We start from the raw sequence: 26,922 nt of genomic DNA on the forward strand, positions 1-26,922 counted from the left end.
AATTTCATAGTGTTTGCTACAAAATTTTACACTGGACATTCTTTCCTTAATCATCTCATTGGGATGGCGCTTCAAATTATGCATTCCTCAAAACGTCTGTGCTCTAATGGGCTATCTAATCTGGCCTCTGTACCTTCCTGAAGGCGGTTCCCAACAGGCCTCCCTGCAGGTCACCAATTCAAGTCACATGGCTCCTTCCTGTTCAGTCCCACACACTGAGCACACCCCTACCCCAGGGCCTGTGCTGGACCCACCACTTCCTTGGCCTGGAATGTGCTTTTCTCCAGGCACCCAAGTGGCTCTCCCCTAACTCCAGTCAGGTGTCCTCCTGTCAGGGGAGATCTTCCCTGAAAACACAGTCCTTATCCTGCTCTATTTCCCTCCATAGTATTTATCACCACCTGAAGCATTTTGTGTATTGGTTTACTGTCTGCACACACACAGGCACACACACATGAATGGAAGCTTGAGCACAGGGCCTGACTTAATCTGTTTCCTTCGCTGCTGCTTCCCCAGCACCTGCAACCAGTGTCTACCAAGCTATAAGCACTCAAATAGTCTTTAATGAACCAAATCAATGAAGTGAAGGGAAAAAACCCGTGTAACTGTATAATTGGTTTGAGCTTAATTATTTAAGATAGGGGTAGGACAGGATAAAAAAGGTTGGGATAAAAGCCAAAACGTTAAACTCTTTTTGCTATTCCAAAGTTTCTAAAGTAGTCACGTATTATTCTCACATTCATAAAATGAAGTGAAATGCATAAAAGAAATAAGGTAAAATAAGATTAACAAACAAACAAACATACTGCAGCCTCTTAATTCTAGTGCTAACTCCAGGGCTCTAGGCTTAAGCCCACAGTTGGGGGGGGAGGGGGGGGGCAAGGCGGGGGGGGCTCAGAACCCTACCAGCCCCCTCATCCATTCCACAACCAGTCTTGTCCAGCACCCTTTGAGCTTTTTAAAAAACTAAGATTGGGATATTTAATCCTATTATTCTCCAAATGATCAATGCATACCAGACCTTGATGCTTGATCCATGCAGCTGAGAGCTAGCATAGTGGAGGGCCCCCACCACAGCAATAGGCCTCCCACAAGAATGCTCACCTTTGTGTCCTACCAAGGAATGCATGCTTTCAGAACTGAAAGTGTTCCTTTGACTATCTTTCTCCAGGAAGAGTTTTGGAGTTCCTCTCTTTGAAGCAAGAGAGTCACCAAAGGCTTATTACCCCCATGTTACCATCTAGGGGATTTGGCCTCAAAGTTCAAGTCTAGATCCACCTCCAGATTATTTGGGCCTGATCCCATTAACATGCACCCTTAGGCCCGGATCAGTCATGGCTGTTTCATTAGTGACATGAGGATACAGCTTATCATCCTTGCGAGACTTCTGGGCTCCTAGAAGATAAGGCCCCATTAACCAGCCTGGCCACAGAGCTTCCAGCGTATCGAGGTGGGTGCTTGGTAGTCCATGATGAATAAATGAATACATTCAGAGTCTCCCAAAGCCAATCCAGAGTGATATTGTGCCCCCAGTTACTTTCTGCTGTGTTTCAGGAAAAGTCTTTCTAAAAGCATACACTTTGGGAGCAAAATAAACCCAACAGAAAGAATCCCTGTGCTTCTCCCCCACTAGGGCAGCTGCGGAGTTGGAGGTAATAGGATATGCGATTCCCACCAAAAAGGACCCACCTGTAATATGAGGGATTCCTTGTCTCCTTCTAGACGTGCCAAGCGTTCCTGGTATGTTTCATTATTAGCAGCACCGTGGTGGTTTACCTGGGACTAGAGAGAAGGGGAAAAAGAAAAAAGATTAGAAAAACATCTTACCAACTTCCAAATGAAGTATGCAATTTGTGTGGACAGTTGCACTGATTATATGTGCAAATATGTGCAAAACCACCCACCTGAACAGGAAACCACAGGATTCCCAAACTACGACAAAGAGAACCTGACCAGATGCTGGTGATGGGTATGTTTTGAAAGTTGGCAAAACCACCCCCTCAGATGACCTCACCCTTGGCCGGGAAGGCCTCGTGGAGCTCCAGACCCAGTGGTGCCCGACTTGACTGGATGAGTTGGGTCTGGTCTAGCTGGAGACATAGCCTGCCAGAGGCACCAACAGCAATGTGGTTCTACTCTGTGAGGAGCCCAGGAAGCTGATACTATTCACCAAGGAACTATGTGGGAACAACTCCTGCAGAGATCTTGGTATCTCTTAACTCTCATGCCAGGTTCTCCAGAGCCAAGGCACACCCCCCAGCATGGAAGACAGGAGATGCCAACTGCAAGGCCCTTCACCTAGTCACACATCTGTTCTAGAGATGGCCAATCCCACTCCTTGATTAGGGCTCTGGCAGCCAGGCTGGAACACTGTGTGTGTTTTTTTAACCTATGTTTTTATTGATTTTTAGAAACAGAGGGAGGGAAAGGGATAGAGCAGTGATGGCGAACCTTTTGAGCTCGGCGTGTCAGCATTTTGAAAAACCCTAACTTAACTCTGGTGCCGTGTCACATACAGAAATTTTTTGATATTTGCAACCATAGTAAAAGAAATATTTATATTTTTGATATTTATTTTATATATTTAAATGCCATTTAACAAGAAAAATCATCCAAAAAAATGAGTTCGCGTGTCACCTCTGACACGCGTGTCATAGGTTCGCTATCACTGGGATAGAGAGATAGAAACATCGATGAGAGAGAAACATCATAGATTGGCTGCCTCCTGCACACCCCCTACTGGGGATTGAGCCACAACCTCTTGGTTCCTTGGTCAACGTTCAACCACTGAGCCACACCAACCAGGCCACACTGTGTTTCTACAAAGCTAGAGCTGAGTGAAGCAAGCTACGATGAAACATCTTGAGGAGAACCTAAATAACCCCGAGGGCTCTCAGAGGAGTAAGCAGAGAAAACACAGTAAATGGAAAGTAGCCAGAAACCATGAAACACAGAGGAAAGGGAGAAGATTAGAAATGGCAGAGGAGAGCCAGTATCTCATAAAATGCCCTGAGCTGGAGATGGAGCTGGAGTGACTTTCAGGGTGTGTCTGACCTGGGTGTGGCGGGGAGGAGTGAGGGAGCTGCTAATGGAACAGACCTGGCCCAATGCCACCAAACACTCCCTTTCCTCTGTGCTGAATGAAAGGCCGAAACCAGAGGCCCACCAGCGGCCATCCAGGGGCCTGACAGTCTGAAAAAGTAGATGTTATTGCTCAATGGGGAAGTGACAATCATAATCTGGGCTGCTCCAGAGGAATGGAAGCTCCAATGTTCATGAGACACGTTACCTGTGCCCCAAAGGAAGGTCATGATTGTGCAAAAGAGAGTCAGTGAGGAGCCCAGACACAGGGGACTGGAGCTGGTTCCCTTCTCAGAAGCCCATTTCCCCACATTCCAACCTTCAGAATGGGCTTTCCAACCCCCCTCCATTAAGAAAGGGCACCTCCTGCCTTCCCTTGCCTCACCCCTTCCCCAATGCGCTGGAATGGGAGGTGTGGGTGAGGGCAGGTGGCAGAGCCAGGCTGGGCCCTAGGACAGAAACAGGGACCAAGCATTCTGCATTGAAGCAGGAGTCGCACTGGGAGAGAAGCACTGGCAGACTGGAAGAGGTAGTGGGAGGGCCAGCCCAGGGGCCAGTTCCCAGGGTGGCCGTGCCAGGCTCAGGCTAGACAGGACCCAAGGGCCTGCCACACCACTGCCTTTTGCACCAGCCTCTCTGCAGTCTGCATCTTGTTCATTGTTGTGGAAGCTCTTTCACACCATAGACAAAGGGCCTTCATAATCACAAAGGGCTTCTTTGTGTTGGTGGCAGTTTATTGTTGTTACATTAATTCATATTCCAGTCCTCACATGGTCAAGCTCTCTGACTAGTATTTAAGGATATAATTACAGCCTACATTTTCTCGGAGTCTTACAAGAAGAGAGAGAAAAATAATTCTCAACAGCAGGTCAAAGGCTCCTCTGTCAGAGAACTGACATGTTGGTGATGTTCAGGGGGTGGGGAGAATAGAAAAGGACCCCAGCACCCACATGAAGCTCTGCATGTCCAACCCAGTGCCAAAGTCTGCATGTGCACGGGGCCACCCAGCACGGACAGCTGCCACTTCTCCAGCAGGAGGTGAAGGAGAGAAGACCAAAGGGAAAATTTCTGCAAGACTCCAGCAAGTCAGGGCGCCAACCGTGCCTCAGTCCAAAGGGGTGCAGCAGGTTCTTCATCACAACAAAAAGTCAACCCATACACTCACCCAGAGGCAGCTATTTTTACGAGGTGAAAAAAAATGGAAGAGTAAGAAAGATGATTTCAATCGTAAGTTCAGTTAATATACAACATGCATGCTGTAGAATCTATAGCACATGCTAGACTAGAAGTAGACACAAAAAATCCAAATCCACCCTAGCAGTCAATGGAAAAAGGGAAGCGTGATGAATGAAAAGAGGCACAGAGCAGTGCAGTCAAGTCAAAGTAACTGCCTGGGAGAGGCACAACTATTCCTGAGGAAGGGAGGAACTCCTCTTATTTTCACAGAGATTGTGAAATGGGAAAAACAACATCCATGATAATATCTTCACAGTAAACCAAGCCCAGAACTCACACTTTCCTGTGATGCCCTCTAAATAGGTTAGGGGTTAATATGGGCCAAAAGCCAAAGCAAGTCTATGGAGACAGATACAATGTGGTCCAAGCACAGTGCTGTAAACACATAGCAAGCATGTAGGTACTGTTCACATGTGCCAGGCACTATTGAGAGCACCTGACATACATGAACTCATTTACTTCTTCCAACAACCCCATGAGATGGGTATTGTTTTTATTCCCATTTTACAGGTAAAGCAACTGAGGCACAAGTGTATGAACAAGGCACATCCCCTCTCAGCCAGCCACATTGGCCCAGATCACAGTGATGCTCATGGCAGAAAGGTCCCTCCCTCACCCCAAATCACTGTTCTAGCATCGTCCTCTCATACAGTCTACCCAAATCACTGCTGTTCCCTAGCAAGCTTTTGAAAGGTATTAAACACCAGTGAACCAGAGATAATGTTCCAGATAGAAGTGGCTTTTGGTGAAATACAGAGCCATGTCTTCACAATCTAGATGAGACTGACATCTCAACAAAACTGCCATCAACAGCAGAGCACAGACCAGAATAAAATGCCACCTCCACTTGAAGAAAAACCTGGAAAGCATCTGAGAACAGCGCCAAGAAGACTGTCTCAGAATCATCTTGTTGAACGCTAGCAGCCATCAGTCAAAGTGAGGACTTGAGTTGAGGTACATAAATGTATAACTCCTTGTTCCAGTAATTGGGCAACAAGTTCAATCATTTCCTGTTGTCATCTTTGGATTGCAAAACAGATATGTTATCAAGGCATAAAGGGCCACGTGGTAATGTAAATGCCATTCCAATGATTCAGAAATGTGTTTCAAAAGACATGGTTGGAACACAGCTCTGTTTTGCCCTACTTTAAAAAGAACTTGTTTTGTTAGGAGGTATACATGCTTCCTTAATTCTATCAGTGGAACTGCAGTAGAATTCTTGGATCAATACTGAGACCATACATCTGGGTCCCTGAGTGATTCTAGGCTTGGGAGTCTCTGAAAAGTCTTGTCCATATTTAAGTCAGTGATAGAGTGGTTTCCCAGATCCATGTATGAAGTCAGGTTAAGAGAAGCAAGCTAGCTATCCACAGATGAAAGGAAGTCAAATTGAATTCGCAAGGAAGCTACATGCTAAATTTCCATTCCTCCTCACTCTGAGATGGCAAGTGTATTTAAAAGAGAATGTCTACCCTGTTCTATGCTATTGAGAATGCTCATTCCATTGATGAATATAAATAATAAAAAGGTCATTTTCATTCAACCGATGATGGTAGCCCCGAGGCCAGACCTGTCCATTGGACAACTAATGTACTAAACTGTGTTACTCATCTATTCGATCAAATTTTCTCGTCTGTTTTGATGGTTATTTCTACAAATATGACAGAGGAAAAATGAATCTTCTCATCAAAACTTCCCACGGTCAGAGCTTCTGATTATATAGTCCAATTACATATGGATATTGTGAGGGACTAAGAGATCTGTAAAGAGATAGAGAGACACATTTCCATGTCCTTTTGCATTTCGACTGAAGAAATGCCACAGTGCAACATGCTTCCTCTCTTGTATCACAGAACTGAATCAGGACGGGGAGTTCTCTTTATATGTAGATTGTCAATACCTCAGAAACTTTAGTCAACATTACTGAAGCTAAAATACATTTGCCTCTATCAAAGCTTTGTTCTCAAGAGGCTGGGCAAAATCTTTTTTTTTTTTTTTAAATATACTTTATTGATTTTAGAGAGAGAGGAAGGGAGGTGGAGAGGGAGAGAGAAACATCGATTGGCTGTCTCCTGCACATCCCCCACTGGGGACCAAGCCCACAACCAGGGTATGTGCTCTGACTGGGAATCAAACTGGTGACTTTTTGGTGGATGCAACAGACAATCAACTAAGCCACACCAGCCAGGGCAAGGCTGGAAAAAATCTTGAATGCAAGGAATTCAGCCTCTAAAACCCAGATCTGTTGGAGGCAAATGTAAAACATAGCCAAGAGTTATCAGATCAAAGTCTTCCCTAGGCCTTACAAGTGATGTTGCTGAGACTCCTCAGGAACAGAGACGACACAGTGCCTCAAGGCTTACAGATTATGGGTCTCTTTCTAGAAGACCCAAAATGCTATCACTGCTAAGGCTGGGCAGGCCTAATGCACAGCTTCAGCAGTCCACAGAGTAAGGTCGGGATCTATATATTTTTTTAATCCTCACCGGAGGATATTTTTCCTACTGATTTTCAGAAACTGTGAAAGGGAGGTAGGAAGAGGGGCAGGGGAGAGGGAGAGACACATTGATTGGTTGCTTCCCACATGCACCTAAATTGGGGTTGGGGATTGGACCCAAAACCCAGGTATGTGCCCTTGACTGGGAATTGAACCTGTGACCCTTTGGTGCTTGGGCTGCTGCTCCAATCACTGAGCAATACCGGCCAAGACAGGTGGGGCTATTTTTTAAGCCATGTCTAAGTGGAGGGAGAGGCCTCAGGTTGCTGTAGCAGCTGCACAGGGTGTTCTTTGGTTGGGGGTGAGGGAGTTGATGATGATAGCTAATCAGCCTCGGTGACTGGAGAGCAATGAGAGGATGGAGAGTAGACTGACCAATAAGGTTCCAGCATGGGCAGAGTCTCTACATAAAGGGCAATTCGGACTATATAAGGTCACTAGCCTAATCTCAACTGAGTCCTGCCCCCACCTTTCCCATGGGTAAGTGTAAAAGGAGTTTATTCTTAGAAAGTTCCTCCTGTACCGAGAGCTGGATGCTAGCAGACTCAAGAAATAAAGTATGTTTCCATATCTTGAGAAACACTGCATTTTAATTAGAGATGATGTTATTAGAGGATGTCTAAGGCCTCCCAAAAGAAACCTTATCATTAGTTGCAAAGAAGCTCAGACTAGTCAATGTCACCTGTGCTAAAGAAGAGGGATGGAGAAGACCAATGCAGACAGAATTCTTCTGAACACTTCTTTCGTAAAACCTATCCGCCCAGAATAGGCTGGGATCATTACCTTGACTGTGACCACCTGACAGAAGTGAGGGCTGTCATCTCTTTAGAGGAAATATTAGAGCATCCTGCTGTAAAGAGCACGCTGCACTTTCATTCCCACGAGTTTTTGTGTGTAATGATCTAAACAGTTTCGAAATGATTGTGGAAATACGGAAATCATTAAATTGCCTTTGTTTGAGCCAAAAAGACCAAAGTAGAGTTAGAAACAGTTCATCCCTTGTGCTGACAGTTTTAATTAGCTCTTTTTGTGCAAGAGGACAAAACAAGGCAACGTTTCTGATCAGGATGCCTAGGACGTATCTGCAAAAGTCTGCACAAACAACCCAAGGGGACAACAACCAAAATGCTTTCGGGCTGGAGAAGACAAAAGGCGGCCTGAGTGACAGCGCAGCACCACCGCTGGCTGAGAGCACTGGAACTGTGCCTGTGGCGCAGGCAGCTGAGGACTGAGGGCGTGTCCACTGTCCCTGACCAGATGCCTGTGCTTTGAGTCATACCTACAATGGCCACATTTTTCCCTCTTTACAAGAATTTTACGACATACTCTAATACTGTGTGCTACATGCATGTTTAGAAGGAGCACAGTGAGACTACCAATAACTAGTAAGGAACCATCGTAAAACTGGAATTACTATTTGTTACAATCCAGAAGTCAGGTCAAATTTGGGTTAAACATGCTTTCCAGCCAAATTGCCCAGGGCAGCCTCCCTCTGAGGCATCGCCCTTGGGCCCACATGGCTGGTCAGATTCCAAGACACTTGTTCGCTCCTGACCTGGCTCCTCCATGGCAGCTTGGCCAAGGGAGAGCTGTGTCAGGTCTCTGCAGAGTTCTGGGTGGGATGTGTGCCTGATGCCATGGCTGGGGGCCATCCGATACCCAGCAGCAGGACTCTGTCACAGCCTGGCTGGCCTCTGCCAGGAGAGCACGCCCTGCATGAATGCTCTGTATGCTCTTGCTCTCAGGGGTGCTGGGTGAGGGCGATGTTGCAGCATTCCTTGACGGACAGGTCCCGGAGATCGGAGACGTGCTACCAGCACTGCACTTCGCTGACCCTGGGGAAAGAGCTGGCTCAAGAGCAGTCAAGTGGGGCAGGCAAGGGTTCACATGAGGGTGTCATCTGGTATGTATGCTGTCCCAACCAGTCAGATCATTTTAAATTACATGATGGCTCCTGGCCTGAAAATACATTGAGATTTTGGACACAACACACTGGGTAAGCCTTGGCCCTGGATAAGTCTAGGGATGGTTTTCCCTTCTTTAGTCACTAAATACATAGATGGCATGTGTTTTTAGCTGAATGAGGAAACAACAACAAAAATATGCAGTACTTCAGGCTGTCTGTTCAAAGGGATCTAATCAAATTCAGAAAACCAATTTCAAGTAAGCCACGATTGCTGGGCACAGGGGACATGTCCAAGGCACTATTCACATTTGGGAACTTAAAAAATGTACACCTTAAAAATAAGGGAACCAAAAAAATAAAGAATGAGAATAAGTGGGTCATTGCAGCTACGGTCAATTCCCATTAAATGGCTCAGGTTACCCATCACCAAGGGAACCAGGCACTATGAGTGTAGACAGGTGCCTGTAAATAGGAAAACCTCCCCTGGACACTCTGGTTAAGGACTTAAGAGCTATCTAGCAGTTGTTACAAAACCAACCGTTCCCAGACCAGTTCCATGTTTTCTAGGTGAAGAATAATCAAGCCAATGTACTATCTTTGACACAGTTTTAAAAGTTTCTTCCAAATATAGTGTGAATGACATGCAATCAGATCTTTAGCCACCAGGAGTCCAACAAGAGACATCTTATTCTGACCTTGACCTTCTTATGCCCTTTGCCTCTTGGTTTCAATTATATATAAACTAGTGGCCCGGTGCATGGATTCATGCACATTGAAAGGAAATTAATTTGAAGAAATATTTTAAAATCACTATTCGCCTTTTCTCTATAACAGAAGAGTCAACCAAATTCATGATCGACAATGACAGATAGGAACACACATGTGTGATTTGCGCCAGCAAGAGTCTTACATGTATTGTGCATGTGTGAGTCAACTTAGCCTTTTATTGATATAGAATAAACTTGCTTAATAGACCTGCTTTCTGATTTAGCTAAACTTTTTCCAGCCCAATGAAGCACCCCAACTTCTCTTTCAGGTAATTGTCAGCAACACAGCAGTAAATATCAACACAAAGCAGATTATTATTGTAGATCACGCAGGGAGAACAAAGGGTAAGATATTTAACTGCAGCAGTGTTTGACTATATTCTGCACAGTGAGAAAACCTGAAGTCATTTTCAAGGTCCACCATTTCTTCTTTTCAGTTGGATCAAGTTTCTAAACTTTCTAAATCTCCGTTTTCTGGCTAATGAAAAGAAAATAGGAATTTACTGAGTCTCCTATCTACCTACTCACATTCATGGAAAAGCAAAGCACAGTTCATAAAGCAAATTAAATAGCTTGGTTAGACCAATGTTCACATAATCGTGTTTTATTCATTTATTTATTGAATGACTCCAATATTCCTGAACACCTACAAGGCACCACACTCAGTGATAAACAAATGCTTTCATCCCTGCCATCAAAAAGCTCTGTAGTCTTTCGGGGCGATGTGGCAAGTACTGCCCTAGAGATGTACCTAAGCCAGCAGCAGTGGCAGAAGGGAGAGATGAGTCAATTACACCTTCCAAGGACAGGAGAAGCTGTAAGTGGAATTGCCACTTGAATGATCAAGTCTTAAAAACCACAAAGTAACTTTCCCAGGAGAATGGGAGAACAGCATCTTTAGAGTCTTCCCAATACTGATAGGCTATCCATGAAGCTACAACTAACACATTCGGGTTTCCAGAACTAACACATTCGGGTTTCCAGAACTAACACTGAAACTAAAGGATACCTTGAGGACAGTGTCTATAAGCTCTCCAACCAAGGAGTTGGTGTGATGCACATGGAGGCTCCTAACTGGTCATCGGGGGGCGGAGGGGGGATCTGGAGTGAGAGTAATGCACTTAATTTATCAGAATCTTTTGCCAAGTCATAGCCTTGGATAAGCTTAGTTCTTGCTAAAGGCTCTTGATCATGGGTGGATGCATGAGGGACCACAGCACTAGGCTGTAGGAGAAGTGGCATCTGTAAGTGAGCTGGTTATTTTATGAAGGGATGGTAGTAAAGCCAGGTGGAGAGAAACAACAGGAGGCTCTTTGAGTGATGCTCTTCCCTCATTCACCAACTCCAATAGATACACTGACTCACTATTATTAACAACACGTCTGGAGACAGAGGGGCAGCATCAGGTGCTGGGTGTGGGGGTGGAGGTTGTGCTGTGACTGTTTTAGCTCTCCTGAGGTATTAGAAGTAAACTGTCCAGTGCCTCTTGGACTGCCTGGACCTTCTATCCCTGGAAAAATGAGCCCTGCGTGGAGCTGCTTTTAGAGGCTCTCTCATGACTATGGAGGTTGGAGCCACTCGTCTCAAAGCAGGGCAGGTGCGAGCTGTTGGTGAGTCAGTCAGGAATGGAACAGCTGAGGGGCAGAGGACCCTCCCTATACTTGTGGCAGGAGATTACATTGCCCCTGGGCTGTCTGTTGCAGAAGGAGCTGGAGGACCAGCTCTGGTCAGCTTCCACTCAGCAGCCAGAGCCTAGCTGGCCAGAGCCAACAGCCCTGTGGTTACTCAGAGGGCCAGGTCGCAGCTGCCTTGTGTAGGTTCTCAGCATGCTTTGGTCTGAGACCTTTACCTGGAATGTGAATGGCCTAAGCTGCACGGCTAGGAGAGAACCAAACTGGTCCCATCGGTTCCTCTTTTAATTCCCCCGCCTGGTAATGGGCAGCAGCAGTTAACTTTCATTGCATGTTTCCTATATTCATGGCACTATGCTAAACATTTTACATACAGTATCTTACTTGAGCCTCACAAAACCTGTATGTGGCAGGCACTTATCTTCCTTATGCTATAGAATAGATGAAGAAATCCCAACTACCTAAGATGATATCCCTGACGAGTGTGGCAAAACCAAAATTCCATCGAGGCCTTTCTTAAAACTGCATATATTTTGTTTGTTTATTTGTTAATCCTCACCCAAGGATATTTTTACTTTGAGTGTGGAAGGGAAGGGGAGAGACATAGAGAGAGACACATCGATGTAAGAGAGACACATCGATTGGTTGCCTCCCACACACACTCCAACCAGAGCTGGGATTGAATCTGCAACCGAGGTATGTGCCCTTGATCAGAATTGGACCTGGGATCCTTCAGTCCACAGACGAATACTCTATCCATTGAGCCAAACCAGCTAGGACAAAATTGCATATTCTTTACTCTAATGGTGCATAGTATCCACCCCCCACTCCAAAGCCACTGAACAATGTTTCTTTTCTGAGCAAATACCTCCTCTCTAGGCTCTGTGCCTCCCTGACCACAGGCATCTCCCTCATTGCCCCAACATTCAAAGACTCTGTCTTGCTCCCAGGCACTGCCCTCCTGGTCTGGTCAAAGGGCAAGGGCTGCTAGACTGCTCACCAGGTCACACCTCATCCAGGCACCTCTTCTTCTAGAGCCACCCCCTCAGCATGGGAAAATGAAGGAGCCAGTGTTTCCACCTTCAAAACTCTGGGCTAAGAGAAACCTGCTCTCCAAGCCACCTTGGCTTGAGGAGGGGTGGGTGAGCTGGGCAGACAGGAAGGACTGGAGACCCGCCCTCGTGGAGGCATCCACTATGGGGATGAGGTCAGCAAGGGGCTGATGGAAAGGGAGGGTCTTGAGGGAGTCGGATGAAGAGAAGGAGGGCATTGGGGACAAGCTGGAAAAGGGAGGGAGGATACTTGGGAGCCCAGCAGAGTGGATGCAAAATGATGAAACTGGAAAGGTAAGTGAAGGCTGGGCTGTAAAAGGTCTCAAAGGCCAGGCCAGCAGAAGAGCCTGGGCTCTGGCTTCCGGACTGAGGGCAAGTGCTTGGGCCGCAGGAAGAAAAGGGGATTTTAGAAAGGAGAATCTTGGCAGTAGGTTCTAAAGTGGAGAAAATGAAAGAGACTCTGATGATACTGCCTATTAGATATGTCAACATGCGGGGGCAGAGCTCACAGCCTGGTCTCAGGACAGCAGGGCATTCTTAGGGGACACCCCATCCAGAATCAGTCTCTCCACAGACAGAACGTCTCCTCAAGGTGCAGCGTCACATCTGCCCAGGGGGTGGGACAGGGCACCAACCATCCCAGGCCCATGATAGCTGGAAGACCTCTTGGTTAAGAAGCCTCATTTTGGATATAGGAAAATAAAGGCTACGTGATGGGAAGTGAACTTCTTATCTATCTATTCCCCACCCTACCCAGGATCTCCCTAATGAGGCTTTTAAATGCTTAAGACGATGGACGCAAGCCTTTGCCAGAATGTCTCTTCAGCATGCTCTCTGGTGCCTGCAACGCCCTGTCGCAAAGCCGAGCAGGGACTGAGCACAACAGGATTTCTGCTGGGTTCTAAACCAATAATTTTCTACATATTTGGCAGAAGGGATGAGGAAGGAGAACCGGACGGGGAGGCAACGAACAGGGTTCAAGATCAGGCTGCACCACCACTAATAGCTGTAACGCTAATAGCCATGAGGTTCGGCCTCTCTTGGGCTTGGTTAAATGAGGGGTTTGTGCTGGTTGATAACAGCAGGCCCAGGGGCTCTCTAATTTCATTCAGCTGCCTCCCTTTTCGCAGCACTGCTTACCATATACCACATCACAGCTAGAGTCATTTTCTTAAAATACAAACTGGATCCCCCAGTGTATCCCATGTCACATCTCTGCTACAAGTCCCTTTACACAAACCGCCCGGCCACAGCCCTCACGGAGGCCTGCGCTGTCCTGTGTGATCTGGTATCCGCCTGCCTCTCCCCACGGTCACCGAGCTCAGCCACACTGGCTTTCTCGCACCCGAGAAACCCGCCAGACTCTCTTGCCTTCTGACATTTGCACATGCTATGCCCTCTGCATGGAATGTTCTTCGTCCTGTTTTTCACCTGACTCACTCCTACTTCTCTCTCAGGTTTCAGTGAGTGTTACTCCCTGAAGGCTCCTGCTCCATCTCCAGTAGCCCTCCTGGGCCTCCTGCTCCTCCTCACCACACTGATCAATTAGCAATTGGGGTCTGTTGACGGGAACCGCTTACCCTCCCTCTCCTGCACTAAAGGAAGATCCCCCAGGGCAGACACTGGTTCTACTTTGCTCACCCCTGGACTCCCAGTACCCGGACCTCAAATATTTGCTAAGTGAGCGATGCGGAGGGGGCACGCAAAAGCCAACAGGCACAGGGTTTGGGCGTTTGGGTCGGGGCCTTCTGAGCTGGTTACTTCCCGTCCCTCCTGCTCCTCCCCAGTTATAAGATCAGATCTCTTATCTGTCAGCTGCTTCTGCCCTTCCTGCCTCTGCAAAACATTCCGCCTCAGTGTGAAAATACACGGATACCCCTCTCAGCCAGTTATAAGGGGGTCACAAACGAGGGAAGAGCCTGAGTTCTGGGAGTACAGGTGCTCTCCAGCACCCAGTGTTCATTCATTCCTCGCTCGCACCGCTCACTTGTGCTCATCCCCTCAACAAAGAGCAAGAACAATTGGCAGCCCAACCCTGGGGCTCCAGAGCATTCATCGGAGGACTCCCCAGAGAGCCTGCCTCCGGAAACACAGCCGCTTTCCACTGACAGCTCACTCCTCTCCACGCTGGATAACATCGGGGCTGAGAAGAAGCTTAACAACCTCCCAATTCAGTGCATTCTAAGGCAGCAGCCTCCAGTCGGTGCCCTCAAACCAAAAAGCAAAAGCGGTGGACACCTCGTCTGGGCACGGTGTTTGGAGCTTCCGACCGTGTGTGAGCGCCAAAGTTCAAGCAGCTAACTTTCCTCACTGCATTCTGGCCTTTGGGACAGAGGCACATTCACCAGAATGTCAGAGGAGAAACAAAGACAGCTGGCTGCTTCTCCCTGGTGTCTATAATTAGATTCTCATGAAGAACTTGGCCAACAGAGCTTTGCAGGATACATCCCTTCCCCCTCAACACACAACCCCCCCCCCCCCAAAGGGTCTCTCCCCTCACTCATCTCCACGGAGACCCACACAAAGCAGCCATTCACTTACCCTCTTCAGCCAGGCAAAGTGCTTGTACACATCAATGTCCCCATCCATGCTGGGCACCCATGTCAGCAGTTGGACTCCTTGGTTGAAAAACCCTTTTTCTGGCCAGAGACCAAGTTTTCTCCTCCTTCTTGTCTCTGCCCCTCCCCCTCGGGAACGTCAAGCTGTGTTCAAGTTTCCCCACATCCCTGGCCTGCGTCCGCCAGCCTTTGCCTAAACAGTTTCAGATACACAAGGGCTCAGCCCAGGCCGGGCTGCTCCAGATCCTCCCCCGCCGCCCCCACAGACGCACGCGGGCACCAGCGCTGAGATGCAGAGCCCGCGGAGCGCTCAAACCTAACACAAAGGTAGGGGGAGAGACAGACCGTACAGGAGTTACACACACACACACACACACACACGCACAGGGAAACATTCTTTTGGTGATAATACCAGAGCCTGCCAGAGGGAAACAGTCCTGAAGAAAATTCCTCGTCTGGCTTCCCCTCTCTGCAGTGGCTGGAACTCATTATGGAGAGACCCTGATTTCCTGTCTCGGCCGCTCTCTGCATTTACCCACAGGCTCCCAGCTGCTCTGGGTTTATTTGGGACCCGGGAGAAGACTATAAATAAGCGCTGCTCTTGGAGGAGCTGCTGGTTCCCACACACAGCTGACCCCCACCCCGAAGCCCACGCCTACCCCTTGTCCTGGCTGTGCCCGAGGAAAGCCTATCGTTTCCAAAAAAGAGCAGATTCGGAAACAGCTCCCGTCTGGGTTCCCGGCCCTGCTGGGTGTCCGCTGTCGTTGGCACTGGTGACACTGGCCTCTGGAGACCAGCTGCTGTAACCTCAGAGCCCTCTGCCACTTGGGGGAGTTGGGCTCCCGGCTGCTGCCAGCCACTGCTGGGCTCCCTGGGGTCAAGTTCTGAACCAGGCTGGGGGGGTGGGGGTGGGGGTGGTACAGCTTCCGTCAAGTCCCAGGCCTGCCTCACTGGTCGGTGCCAGTGACTTGCCTCCTCACAGGCCAGGGTGGGAGGAAGGGTAGGGCCCAGGCATGTGAGTCCAGGAGAGGAGAGGAGAGCTCTGGGTAGGAGCCTGGGAAGGAAGGCCGGCCGACCTGGCAGACAGGGAGCTTCGTCTGTTTTCCTATTGGCAGGTCACATGCTGGCTTTCCAGGGGCCTCTCCACACTCCCCAGACGCTGCCCCCACCGCACACTGGTCTCCTTCGAGAGCTCCCCTCCAACAGCTTTCCTCCCTGCCCAGCCCTTGACATGCAACCTCTGCCTATGACTGGTTATGAAAGCGATCTTTGATGTGGGGGCAGCGGGAATTGCGGTTACATGAAAGGGCTCTGAGCTCTGCTGTGCAAATGACTTGCAGACGGGCATCTTGTGACTGCAGGGGCCTCTGGCGCCCCGCGAGTCACCAGGACTCCCAGCCTGAGGAGAAGGCTTTTCTGGGTGTCGAGGTGCCCAGAGCAGCATCAACATTCACCAGGGCCCGAAAGCAGGGCCTGGGGATGAAGCAGAAACGTATCCTGCAGCCTGATCCCTGAGGCTAGCTCAGCCCACAGATCACAGGGAGGCAGGAGAGCTCTGGCCGGCAGCTGGCACGAAGGGAGGAGTACATTCCTGCAGACACACCCTGAGCCGAGGCCAGAAAGGAAAAGCAGGCTCTGCTGCCCATGCACTGGGCTCTCCTCCCTTCTCACCTCTGGCCCAGTTCCAGAGCTCAGCCCGCGCCCCACCCAGGCGAGGTTCCCTGCCCAAAACTGTGATAGGATGTGTTAATGAAGACCATCTCTAAGGCTGCAGGGGTAGGCAGGCCTTCTTTTATAAAATTTTTTTTTTATTTATTTCAGAGAGGAAGGGAGAGGGAGAGAGAGAGATAGAACCATCAATGATGAGAGAGAATCACTGATCGGCTGCCTCCTGTATGCTCCACTCTGGGGATCAAGCCTGCAACCTGGGCACGTGCCCAGACCAGGAATGGAACCAAGATCTCCTGGTTCATAGGTTGATGCTCAACCGCTGAGCAACACCGGCCGTGTTAGGCAGGTCTTCTTAATTTTTTTTTTTCTGTCTAAAAGCCTAAGAAAGTCAAATGAAGACGTCACACATCTGCCCAGCATCCAAGGCAAATGAAACTGACTTCCTGCCTGGGAAAATAAGGAATGACACATGGTATGTGGTACAGGTGTTTCTGGGGCTCCAGGGAGGAAGAGGTCTAGGAGTTGATTTGGGGGCGAGACAGAGAGGCGGGGCACAGTCCCAGGCCCTGACCCTGCCCCCTTGGAGGGAGGCTTGGTGTTCCTCATAGGTTTTAGTATGAGAGGAGGAAAGAGGGGACGGAGGAAAGAGGTGATCGTGGCAACAACTCCCACCTGCCCCTCAGCTGACAGTTTATATATCTGCCCTCTTTACCCGACTGAGGACATGTGTCTGAGCCCTGATTCGCTGCTCTAACTCCCATGCCTAGCACAATTCTTGCTACATGGTAAGAACGGACATGGTGTTTTTTTTTTGAATGAAAGAATGAGGCTCAAATGGTAAGACTGGCAAGAAAAGACTAAAGTTCTACTGGAAGACAACAAGTCTCAAGGTTTGCTGTTCCAGACTAAAGATGCTCGACTCAAAGAGGAAAGGACATGGCCAGTTTCATCTATTAGCTCAACTCCTGTGTGATGAACTGGCTGTGGGGAGGAGACTGGGAAAGGAGCGGTGGGAGGGTGGGGCAGAGGGAGGGATCCAGACAAGTTGCAGCTAAATTCCTGATGTATTTTTATGGTATCCTCAAGGAGAAATTCTTACCTCAGCTCCCTATTTTTTAAAAACACCGAAGTACATTTTATTTCTTTGTAATTCAACTCAAAAATCCACAAAATAACATTCCAAAAGAGCTAGGAGCAGGGCATGTGTGTGTGTGGCTGGCAGCTGGGATGTGGTGGATGCAGGAGCAGCAGGCTCCTTTGCATACACTATCCCCCAGGTGGCAGCTGGCCCAGATGTGACCCAATCATTGTGCCAACGAGTGAAGCCCTGGTCTCCCCACCTCACTCAGAAGGCCACCTCCTCCCCCGACCTTAGGCACCTCACAGCGGTTCATAGAGGGGCTTTGGGGATCAGATAGGCCACTAGTGTTTGTATGTATAAATCATTATGTCTCTGAAAATAAAGTTTTCATCAGAAAATGATCCATGACTCCCAAAAGATTGGAAGCCTGGGCTTTACTTAGCCGATATGGTTACTCCGAAAGGTTTAGGCTGCCCCTGTGAAGGAGGGGTGGGGTTTGTTTCTATTATGCTGCCTCTTCGAGGTCGAGTCTCAGTCCCTGAACCCATCTGCGAAGAGAGAAATTCTGGGAACCACACAGGGCACACAAATAGGGGTCATTGCAGTGACCCTGACAGCCCTCAGGTCCTCCCCAAAGCAATTCACTCACTGGCAGGGACTCCACTCACTATTGCCTGAAACATGAGGCGCCAGCTGACGGAAACCAGCAGGAGCCTGGGTACCACTCATGGAGCTTCCCCTCCTCCTCACCTCAGGGCCTAGAGGGCACCCCAGGACAGCCTCCTACCTGGCTGGAATCCCAGGTATGTGTGAGAATGAGTGGGGGTGGGGTTTGTGAGGTTTTGCTCCTCCTGCCAGCAGCCAGGCGTCAGCAGCATCTAATCAGGCAGAACGTGGACTGAAAGGGGTCTTGTGGGTCACCGGCCATTCAGCTGACCTATCACCTGAATCCTGAGCTCCAGCTCAGCCCTGAGCCTTGTCCTCTGGGCCCTGGTGACGGGGGCTAGGACGCAGGTAAGTCTCTCAGCAGGTGTGCTGCACAGTGAGCCTGCGGAGCCGAAGCAGAGAGGGGAGAAGAGGAGGTTGACAGGGACGAGCTCAGGACCCTGCTCCTTTGGGCTGACAGTCAAGCCCTGCTCGTAAAATAGCACCCTGGCCGCTGCAGCCCAAGGTCCCCACAGTGCACAGCACGTGGGTCAGGACAAGGGTCGGCACAGTTTCCCTGTAAAGAGCCAGATGGCAAATGTGTTGGACTTTGTGGGCCATATGGTCTCTGTCACACTCAACTGCCAATTGCAGTGCAAAAGCAGCCACAGACAACACGTAGTAAGCCAATGAGTGTGGCTGTGTCCCAGTAACATTTTATTCATGGCCCAGAAAATGGAATTTTATATCATTTTTACATCACAATATATTCTTCTTGGGGTTTCTCTCAATCATCCAAACATGTAAAAATCAATCTTAGCTCATGGGGCGTAAGGACGAGGCAGCAGGCCGAAGGCAGGCCACAGACTGCAGACCCCTGGGCCAGGACAGTGCTTCCCGCCTGCCACGAACCGCCTGGGCCGGAGGGAGTTCTTGTAAGAGTTCAGATTCCAACCCAGTAGGTTGATACGGTGCATCACTAACAAGCTCTTAGGTGCTGCGCACACTGCTGGCCTCAGGATCTTAGCTGAGCAGGAAAACCTTTCAAAGTTCCTGGAATCACAGGGTACTGAGGAGTTTGCCTGGAAGCAGGAATTCCCTGGAGCCTGCCTGCCTGCCTGCCTACTAGCAGGGAAGAAGACCCTGAGGTGTGTGACTCTGGCTGGCCTTCTTCTTGCGGGGCTGAGTGTCTACATGCTCAGACCTCAAGTTATGCTAACCTGGCAACATCCCCCACCAGGTCCCTGGGGTCTGAAGCAGGAAATCGCGTGGGGAAGGATTTATTTGCTCTTTCACCAGTGTTTGCACATTCTTGGTCATTTATAAACATTGGTTCTTAGGGGCTGAAATAGTCTCCTCGAGTCAGGCCTGAAAGGAGCCAGATCTCTAGAATTTAGTAGGGTAGAAATTACTTTGCGGGAGAAGGGGGTGAGGGGGGAGTTGGGGAGGGGGGAGGGGGAGCCAGAGTGCCTGAAAAATAAAACTGCTAAATTAGCAGTGGCCAAAGGCCCCCAACCTGGTGTGCTGTGCCAGGAAAAGTGTATTCAAAATCCCCCACAATATTAGAGGCTGCTCCAGGGCAAGGTCTGCAGCTGTGGGGTCAGGAAGTGCCTCCTGAAAGGAGAGAGACAGCCTAATAGTTCCCCTGCAAGAGGCACTGAAATTAAGAGGTGTGAACAGGCCTTGTTGCCCTTGACAATGGAAGGTCAGGTCTCAGCTCCCAGGACCAGCCCTCAGCCCTCAGCTCTCCTGTGTCCTCTCCCTAATCACAAACAGCAGGGGCCTCCCAGGCCTGTCCTTTGTCCAAGGAAAATGGGAAAGAACTATCTTTGCCAGCCGACCCAGGTGCAATGTCCACCAGCTTCACGAATGAGATGCCATCTTTTCAATCGGAAAAAAAAAAAAAAAAGGTGTTTTTCTTGCACCAAGTCCATCCATACCTTCTTCCTTGGGATTTACACTTTCCAGAATTTGTCCCTGACTCCCACCTAGTGGCTTCTTCCAGTACTGCACAGGCACGAAGAACCCCACCCACACGCATACCAGCCCCGCCCAGAGCTCCCATTCCTTGGGAGCCAAGCACAGAGGAAAGAAAGAGCTGACACTTAGACTTTCTGAGCTCTCACTCAAGTCCACACCTGTCATAGGTGGAGGGCAAGAAACACAGACTGGAAATGGGCTCACCATAGGCTCTGCTTTTTTTATTCTTTAAAAATAGGCACCAAATTTCTCCTTCTCTCTTTTAAGACAAAAAGGGTTTCCTATGAAACTTTTGACTAAATTTTCATTTGACTAAAATGAAAATGTTCAATATGCATATATCCTGGCCCATCTTTTGTCCCAGGCCCTGGATGGAGAAGGAGATACAGAGACAAATGAGAAACCCAAGCTCACAGTTCATGATTAAAACAACAGCTTTTCCTTCCCACCTGTTTTGCAACTCTCTCTGGCTTTTCAATATGGTAAACAGATTTGCTCCTTTGGCCAGAAGGAAAGGTTGCGAGATGAATCTGGCAGGACCGCCTGGGCTTTGTGTGCGGAGCTGGGAGCTGCAGAAGCCGCCATCTGTGACAAGGTGGTGGAACTGATGAGGGCGGGGGCCATGGGTCCTACTGGGCCTAGGTCTCCTTCTTTGTTTTTCAAAAGATTAGTTATGAAGGTAACTGAGGGTACCTGAACTGACCAGTAGGATGTCAGAGGTGAGCACACATCCTAGACGGGGCCTCACTTCCCCGGCCCGGCCAGGCCCAGCAGAGGCTGCCCATTCGGGACACCCTTTCCACTCTTGCTGAGATGCCGGCTCCGCTGAGCCCTGACACCGAGCAGCTGCACCTAGAGAGGCTCCCTAAACTGTTTTCACCCAGGAAACCGAAGGTCTAAATGCAGGAAGGCAAAGCTGGTGCCTACGGGAAGCTGCTCAATAGAGCCCCTCAACACACTGCAGGGCTGGATGCTTGGCCCGTTCCTGCAGACAGATTGCCAAACCAGCTGTCATTACTACCGAGGAAACTGAGTCCCACAGGAGGGACAAGGAGGCTGGCCCAAAGCCACATAAGTGAAGTGGCAGAGCACTGGCCTTTTAATGCTTTCCTCACCTGGTTCAGTTTGCTTCCACCTGCCCAAGCACAGTGACCAGGACACCTGCAGCCTCGCAGGGGAAAGGCTGGGTTCCCTCTGGGGCCACACCTGCTCCATGTACCTCACAGAGGCCGGGGCGGGGGACAGAGTACAGTCCCTCTGGAGGTTCTCTGCCAACCTCTCTCCCTCCCCTTGGAGCCTGGGCTCTGCCCTGATTTTCCCTCACTCCTGCTGCTGCTGGGTTTGCCTGCCTTTCCCCAGACTTCATCTCTGGCCCCTGAAGCCACCGGTCTTCACCAAGGACCCGCCCAGACCCACATCCAATGCCATTAGACAGCAGGACAGACTGGTGCCTGCGGGAGATGGGAAGTGTATGTTCCAGCTGTTGGAGAAGCACCCAGAGTGGCTCCATCTGGAAACTTTACTGGCCCTGGTATCTCTTGGGCATCTCCCAGGACCTATATCACTAGTCACCACTGTGCACGGGCTGGGTCCACCCCTCCCCCCTCACCAGAGAGGTGTCCCCAGCCCTGCAGGGCCCACTGGAAGCTGGCTTACTGTAGCCCCTGTATGAGCTCTACCACCCATGCTGGCCCTGGATCCACCTACCCAGCCTCCCCCGAGCCATGCCAAGCAGATGTGGAAGAACAGTGACACTCCTTCCAGAGTCAAGGTACAGCCAGATTCCTGGAGGTGGTCATAGCGGCACCGGCCCCTTCTTGCCTATGGCACATGTCAGTGTCACTGATAAGCACAGCTCTCCTTTCTCAACTTCAGGACCACCTGGTGGGGCTCAGGGGCTCCTGACCAGAAACAGCCGTATTCCCCCTCCGGGCATCATCGCACACCTCACCGCAGGCCTAGGAGGTGGCTGCAGGGAGGGGAGGAGGCTGCCCCTTTCTGGAACTCAGCTCTGTTCCCATCACAGCAGAGAAGCCTCAGCCTTCCGGCCTGGGCCTCAGCTTCCTCCTCTGTGACCCTCTATGACCCCGAGGGTCACTGTGGTGCTGCACCACAGCACAGGGTGGCCTCCTATGCTTCTCTGCAGGCCGGGCCCAGCTCCCTCAGACTGCAGGAAACTCCCTACACTACAGCCTAACACGGAGGTTCCTGGTGCTCTACTAGCTTTCCCAGACAGACCCAGAATTCAGAAAGAGATACTGCTCCTACAACAAGGGAATCCGGGCCCTGTGTTGCTTTCCTCATGGAAGCCCCAGAGGATGTTCCCAGCTCAGAGAGCCCCACAGCCCCACACGTACCTTCCAGGCCAGAAGCCTGCTTTCCTCCTCCTATTGGCTGCCGAGGAAGGTAGGGCCCTGTTTCAGGCCCCAGAGCCCTGGAAACTCACTCCGAGCCCAGGAACACTGAGTCCTGGGCAGGTCTGCTCCCCTTGGTCTTTAGGATGAGTCCAACCTTCTTATAATTATCTCCCCAGAGAGTACTTGCAGCTGCCAACCACTCTGTGTCCAGCCCTGCCAAACCAACACGCAGTAGAGGAGGACCCCCCGCCCCCATACAGATGGTGGTCCAGGACTAGTCTGTCTGCTGTTCATTTCATTTTAATCACCAACCACTGCCTCTTCAGCAGCCCCCGTTTTCCTTGGGTACTACATATGCCAATACCTGTGCCTGAAGATCCACGATCCCTGATAAATAGCAACAAGAGGAAACCACATTTTCTACCATTTAATCTTTCTCCTCTGGCCACAGCTGATTGGCTCTTGGGTGGAAACCTGACCCAAGGGGAGCTATGTTTCTCTCTCATTGATGTTTCTAACGCTCTATCCCTCTCCCTTCCTCTCTGTAAAAAAAATCAATAAAATTTATTTAAAAAAAATAAAAAGTTCCAGTGGATCTGTAATACTATCAACAATAAAAAAAAGAAAAGAAAAAAGTACCAGTGGATCTGTAATACTACCAACAATAAAAAAAGAAAAAAGTACCAGTGATTCATGGATTTAGATGTTATTTCCATACAGATAAGACCGACTATGGAATGTGGGTGCACCCAGATTGTAAAAGGGCTCTAGGTCTGCAAGACCTAAAATACAGACAGGCTGTCTCTGTGCAAAATCAAAACATTAACATCCAGCCCTGGTCTTATGGAATGTTTATATGTACTTTTGACCCCTGAAAAGTACACTATTCATAGGTTGTTGATGGCCATAATTACTCTAAAAGATTTATGAATGCAACAATTTTTAGGAAAATTGCTCCAAAGGAAGGCATTTCCCCAACCATTGTAAATAACCCCAAAAGAGACCTACAAACCTGAACACAAGCTGTTTTTGCAGTGAAGCCTGCAAAAACCAATAACTCTATCAACTACCTTTGAATTAAAAAAAATTTTTTTAAGCTTTTTGGGTAAATTACAAACGTTAGATTCATATGTCACACGACACACTAAAAAGCACTGCAGATGAATTAGAGTGAACCGTAAGCTAATCATCAAACCATAAACATGCTGGAGGAAGATAAAGGTATTACTTGACCCAAGTGTGGGAAAGGCCTTTCTAAAGATAAAAAGGAAACTAGGAAACCCAAACAGGAAAGACTGATAGAGTTTACTACGACAATCATTTTAAATTCCATGTCTCAGAAAGCCCCATAAAGGACATTTAAAAGCAACATGAGGGAAATAAATGCTACGAATAAAGCAAAGGGCCAATCACAGAGGTCATTTAAATACATTAGGAAAGCACCAACATTCTAATAGGAAAAAAAAAACAACACATAGAATATGAGAAGACCAGGGTAGGGTACACACACTCAGGGACTCAAAGTGACCTCTAGGATGTGTCCAAAGAAAATACTGGGACTATTTTTTAGCCTGTCATTTAAAAATATCTACTTTGGGAACTGTTCTATAATTTACATACATAAGGACATTACTGCCTAGGTGAATATGTATATATGGAGAATGAAACTTTTTTCAGATGGGGTATGAGAGCAACAGTTTGGGAGACCACTCAGAACAACAAATACTAAACTAATGAAAAAAAAAATGCTTAACTTTCCTACTAAACAAAGCAATGCAACAGTGATAAAAGGAAAGCATTTTCCCTATGAAATTAGTAAAGCTGTGTTTTTTTAATTTTAGGTATTATTATTGATCAGGATGCACAAAAACCCCATTAATGAAAATATAAATGAGTACAATCGTTCTAAAAAGTGGTTTGGAAAAATGTGTCAAAGATATTAATACCTTTGGATTAGAGTGGCCAGATTTAGCAAACTGCATGGGACATACTTATTACAGATTATTCATTGCTGGTCTAAAATTAAAATTTAACTGAGCATCTTGTATATTGTCTGTTAACCCTACTTAACTCCGTAATACCACTTTTAGAACTCTATGTCTAAGAAATACCTAGAGATAAAGACAAATATTTCTGGACAAATACATTCTCTGCAGCAATGTCCTATATTAGTAAAATAGTAAAAAATAATTTTAAAATGTCAATATTAGAGAAATGATCACAAATTCAGGCACATCCATACCAGGTGGAAGTACCTAGTTACTGCACAGTAACGACTGTTAGGAAGACACTTCAATGAATCTCTTGGTTAAGGGTGGTAAGGTCCTGAGAGAGCTGAGATGGGGCATTTAAAATAAAAAGATGCAAAACTGCTCTGCAGCCTAATGCAAGGTTCAGAGAACCGTGGAGAAGGCTGTGTGTTACAAAGGGACCCAGGCACACAGTGACAGGCCAGCCCAAGGGCAGAGGGAGTAGACTTAACAAGTGACTCTCGGAGAGGGACTATGGCTGATGGAAATGGGAATGGGAATGGTGACATCCACTATCCAACCCTTGGTTTCACGTTTTATTTTCTGCACTGGAATATTCTTCATGTAAGTTCACCATCCCTTGCCTGTACTTCTGAAACCCAAAAAAGCACTAAAACAAGTCTTTTTTTGTTTGTTTGTTTTTAAGTTGGAGCCAAACGTATCTGGTAGCAAAAACCTGACCTGAACTGGCAGGAGAATATGTGTGGTCTTTCTTTCTCCCACTGCATGCGGATGCTCACAAGTTTTTCTGAAGAAATGTTCATGTGTTTCTGTCCTCAAAGCCACATAGAGATGGCATATATTATATGACATATATGCACTGTCTCGCCTTCCTAAAGTTTAATAGTTCTGAGTTCTAAAACACACCTGGATCCAAGGATATGGACCTGTCATAAAAGGACTATGGACCTGTCATAAAACTATCTGTAACCACTGCACCCTGGGTCAGCAGTGGGAGCAGGAACAGAGAGAGGGTCGGAGTCCTTGCCTGGGCTAACGTGGGCACAGGAGCTGCCGCTGTCCACGATGGCTGGAGAGAAAGAAGCCAGGATCAGCATCGTGGAGCTGATCAGCATTGTGGGGGGATGGGGGGGGGGTACAGTGACAGCAGAGGGTCCCTCATGGAACTCTAGGGAAGCTGTGGGAGAGGAGAGAGAGAACTAATGACTGAAGCCATGCACCCTGCAACTCCCAGCCACAGTTAAACGAGTAAATGAGCATCGGGGCTTCTATCTGTTACCAGCACAAGTCTGAGAGGACCACCAAGAAGTGTCTTCATGTGGGGAGGAGATGAGGAGCAGACTTTCAAACCTAAACCATAACAGGCCCACATGAAACCCAACCAGCAACCTTCTCCACCGTCCTCTCCAAGCAGTGTCTGGCCGTATTAGTTTCCTATTGCTGTATTAATAAATTACCACAAACTACTGGGCTTATAGCAACACACACGTATTATCTTACAGTTCTGGGAGCCAGAAGTCTGAAATGGGTCCCACTGGGCTAAAATCAAGGTGTTGGCAGGGCAGTGTTCCCTCCGGAGGCTTTAGGGGAGAGTCCCCTTTCCCAGCTCCTAGCAGCTGCCACATTCCTTGGCTCCTGGCCCCCTTTCCATCATTAAAATCAACAGCAGATGCATTGAGTCCTCAAATCACGTCACTCTGACACTGACTCTGCCTCCTCCTTCCACTTATGACTCCGGTGTTTATGTTGGGCCCACTTGGATAATCCAGGCTACCTGCCCTATTTAAAACTCAGCTGATTAGCAACCTCAATTACACCTGCTACCTTCTGCTTTGCCATGTAATACCATATTCACAGGTCCTGGCAATGAGTATGTAGACATCTTTGGGAGGTCATCGTTCTCCCCACCACACTGGCATAGATATATCCAGAACACCAGGCAGACAGCCTACGTACTGAAAATATTGAATAACACATATACTGGATATAATTGTTCAGTGTTCAGAGGAAGGCATGGGGATGAGACTACTGACAGAGACCTCTTGAACAGAAAGCAGGCTAGGACACCTGGGATGTAACCTGTAACAAACGGTATGGCCTCTGGACAAGGGCGTCTCAACTTCCTGGGTCTGTGATTTCCAACATCAAGTCCCCCCTCCTAATTCAGTGTTCCCGTTCCTGCCTTTCCCACTCTATGCATACTTTCCAATTTTGACTCAGGTTTGCAGAACTATGGCTTTAGAAGAAGACTGCATCCCGGCTTTCATCCTCCAGTTCAGCTTAGGTAATCACGTGCTTCCTCGGCTCCCCAGGTTCCTCCCTCCAGCCCTGGAATAACTGCATTCCAGGTCAGTCCCTCAGTGGGCTCGCTCCTCGCCTGACCCATTTCCAGATGTGACTAGTGTCTCAATGCTGAACAAGTGGTCTCCACAGGGAGGTCGACAAGTAACCAAAGCCACATACTCATCA

General features: G+C 48.5%; 1 protein-coding gene across 9 annotated transcripts in view; it reads right to left on the reverse strand.

Annotated features, from left to right (window-relative positions):
• PPFIBP2 (PPFIA binding protein 2) overlaps positions 1–26,922 on the reverse strand; it is a 125,884-nt gene that overhangs the window by 55,149 nt on the left and 43,813 nt on the right. For 7 of the 9 annotated variants that reach the window (XM_023754583.1, XM_023754584.1, XM_023754574.1 and 4 more), the window contains one exon: positions 1,690–1,782. In XM_023754583.1, coding sequence (XP_023610351.1) covers positions 1,690–1,782 — 93 coding nt within the window. Of the gene's footprint in view, positions 1–1,689; positions 1,783–5,142; positions 5,239–14,711; positions 14,905–26,922 lie in introns of those variants that run through there. The other 2 variants (XM_023754578.1, XM_023754577.1) reach the window with 2 other exon arrangements.

This window comes from Myotis lucifugus, unplaced genomic scaffold (genome assembly GCF_000147115.1).
Source record: "Myotis lucifugus unplaced genomic scaffold, Myoluc2.0 scaffold_61, whole genome shotgun sequence".
NCBI classification, from domain to species: domain Eukaryota; kingdom Metazoa; phylum Chordata; class Mammalia; order Chiroptera; family Vespertilionidae; genus Myotis; species Myotis lucifugus.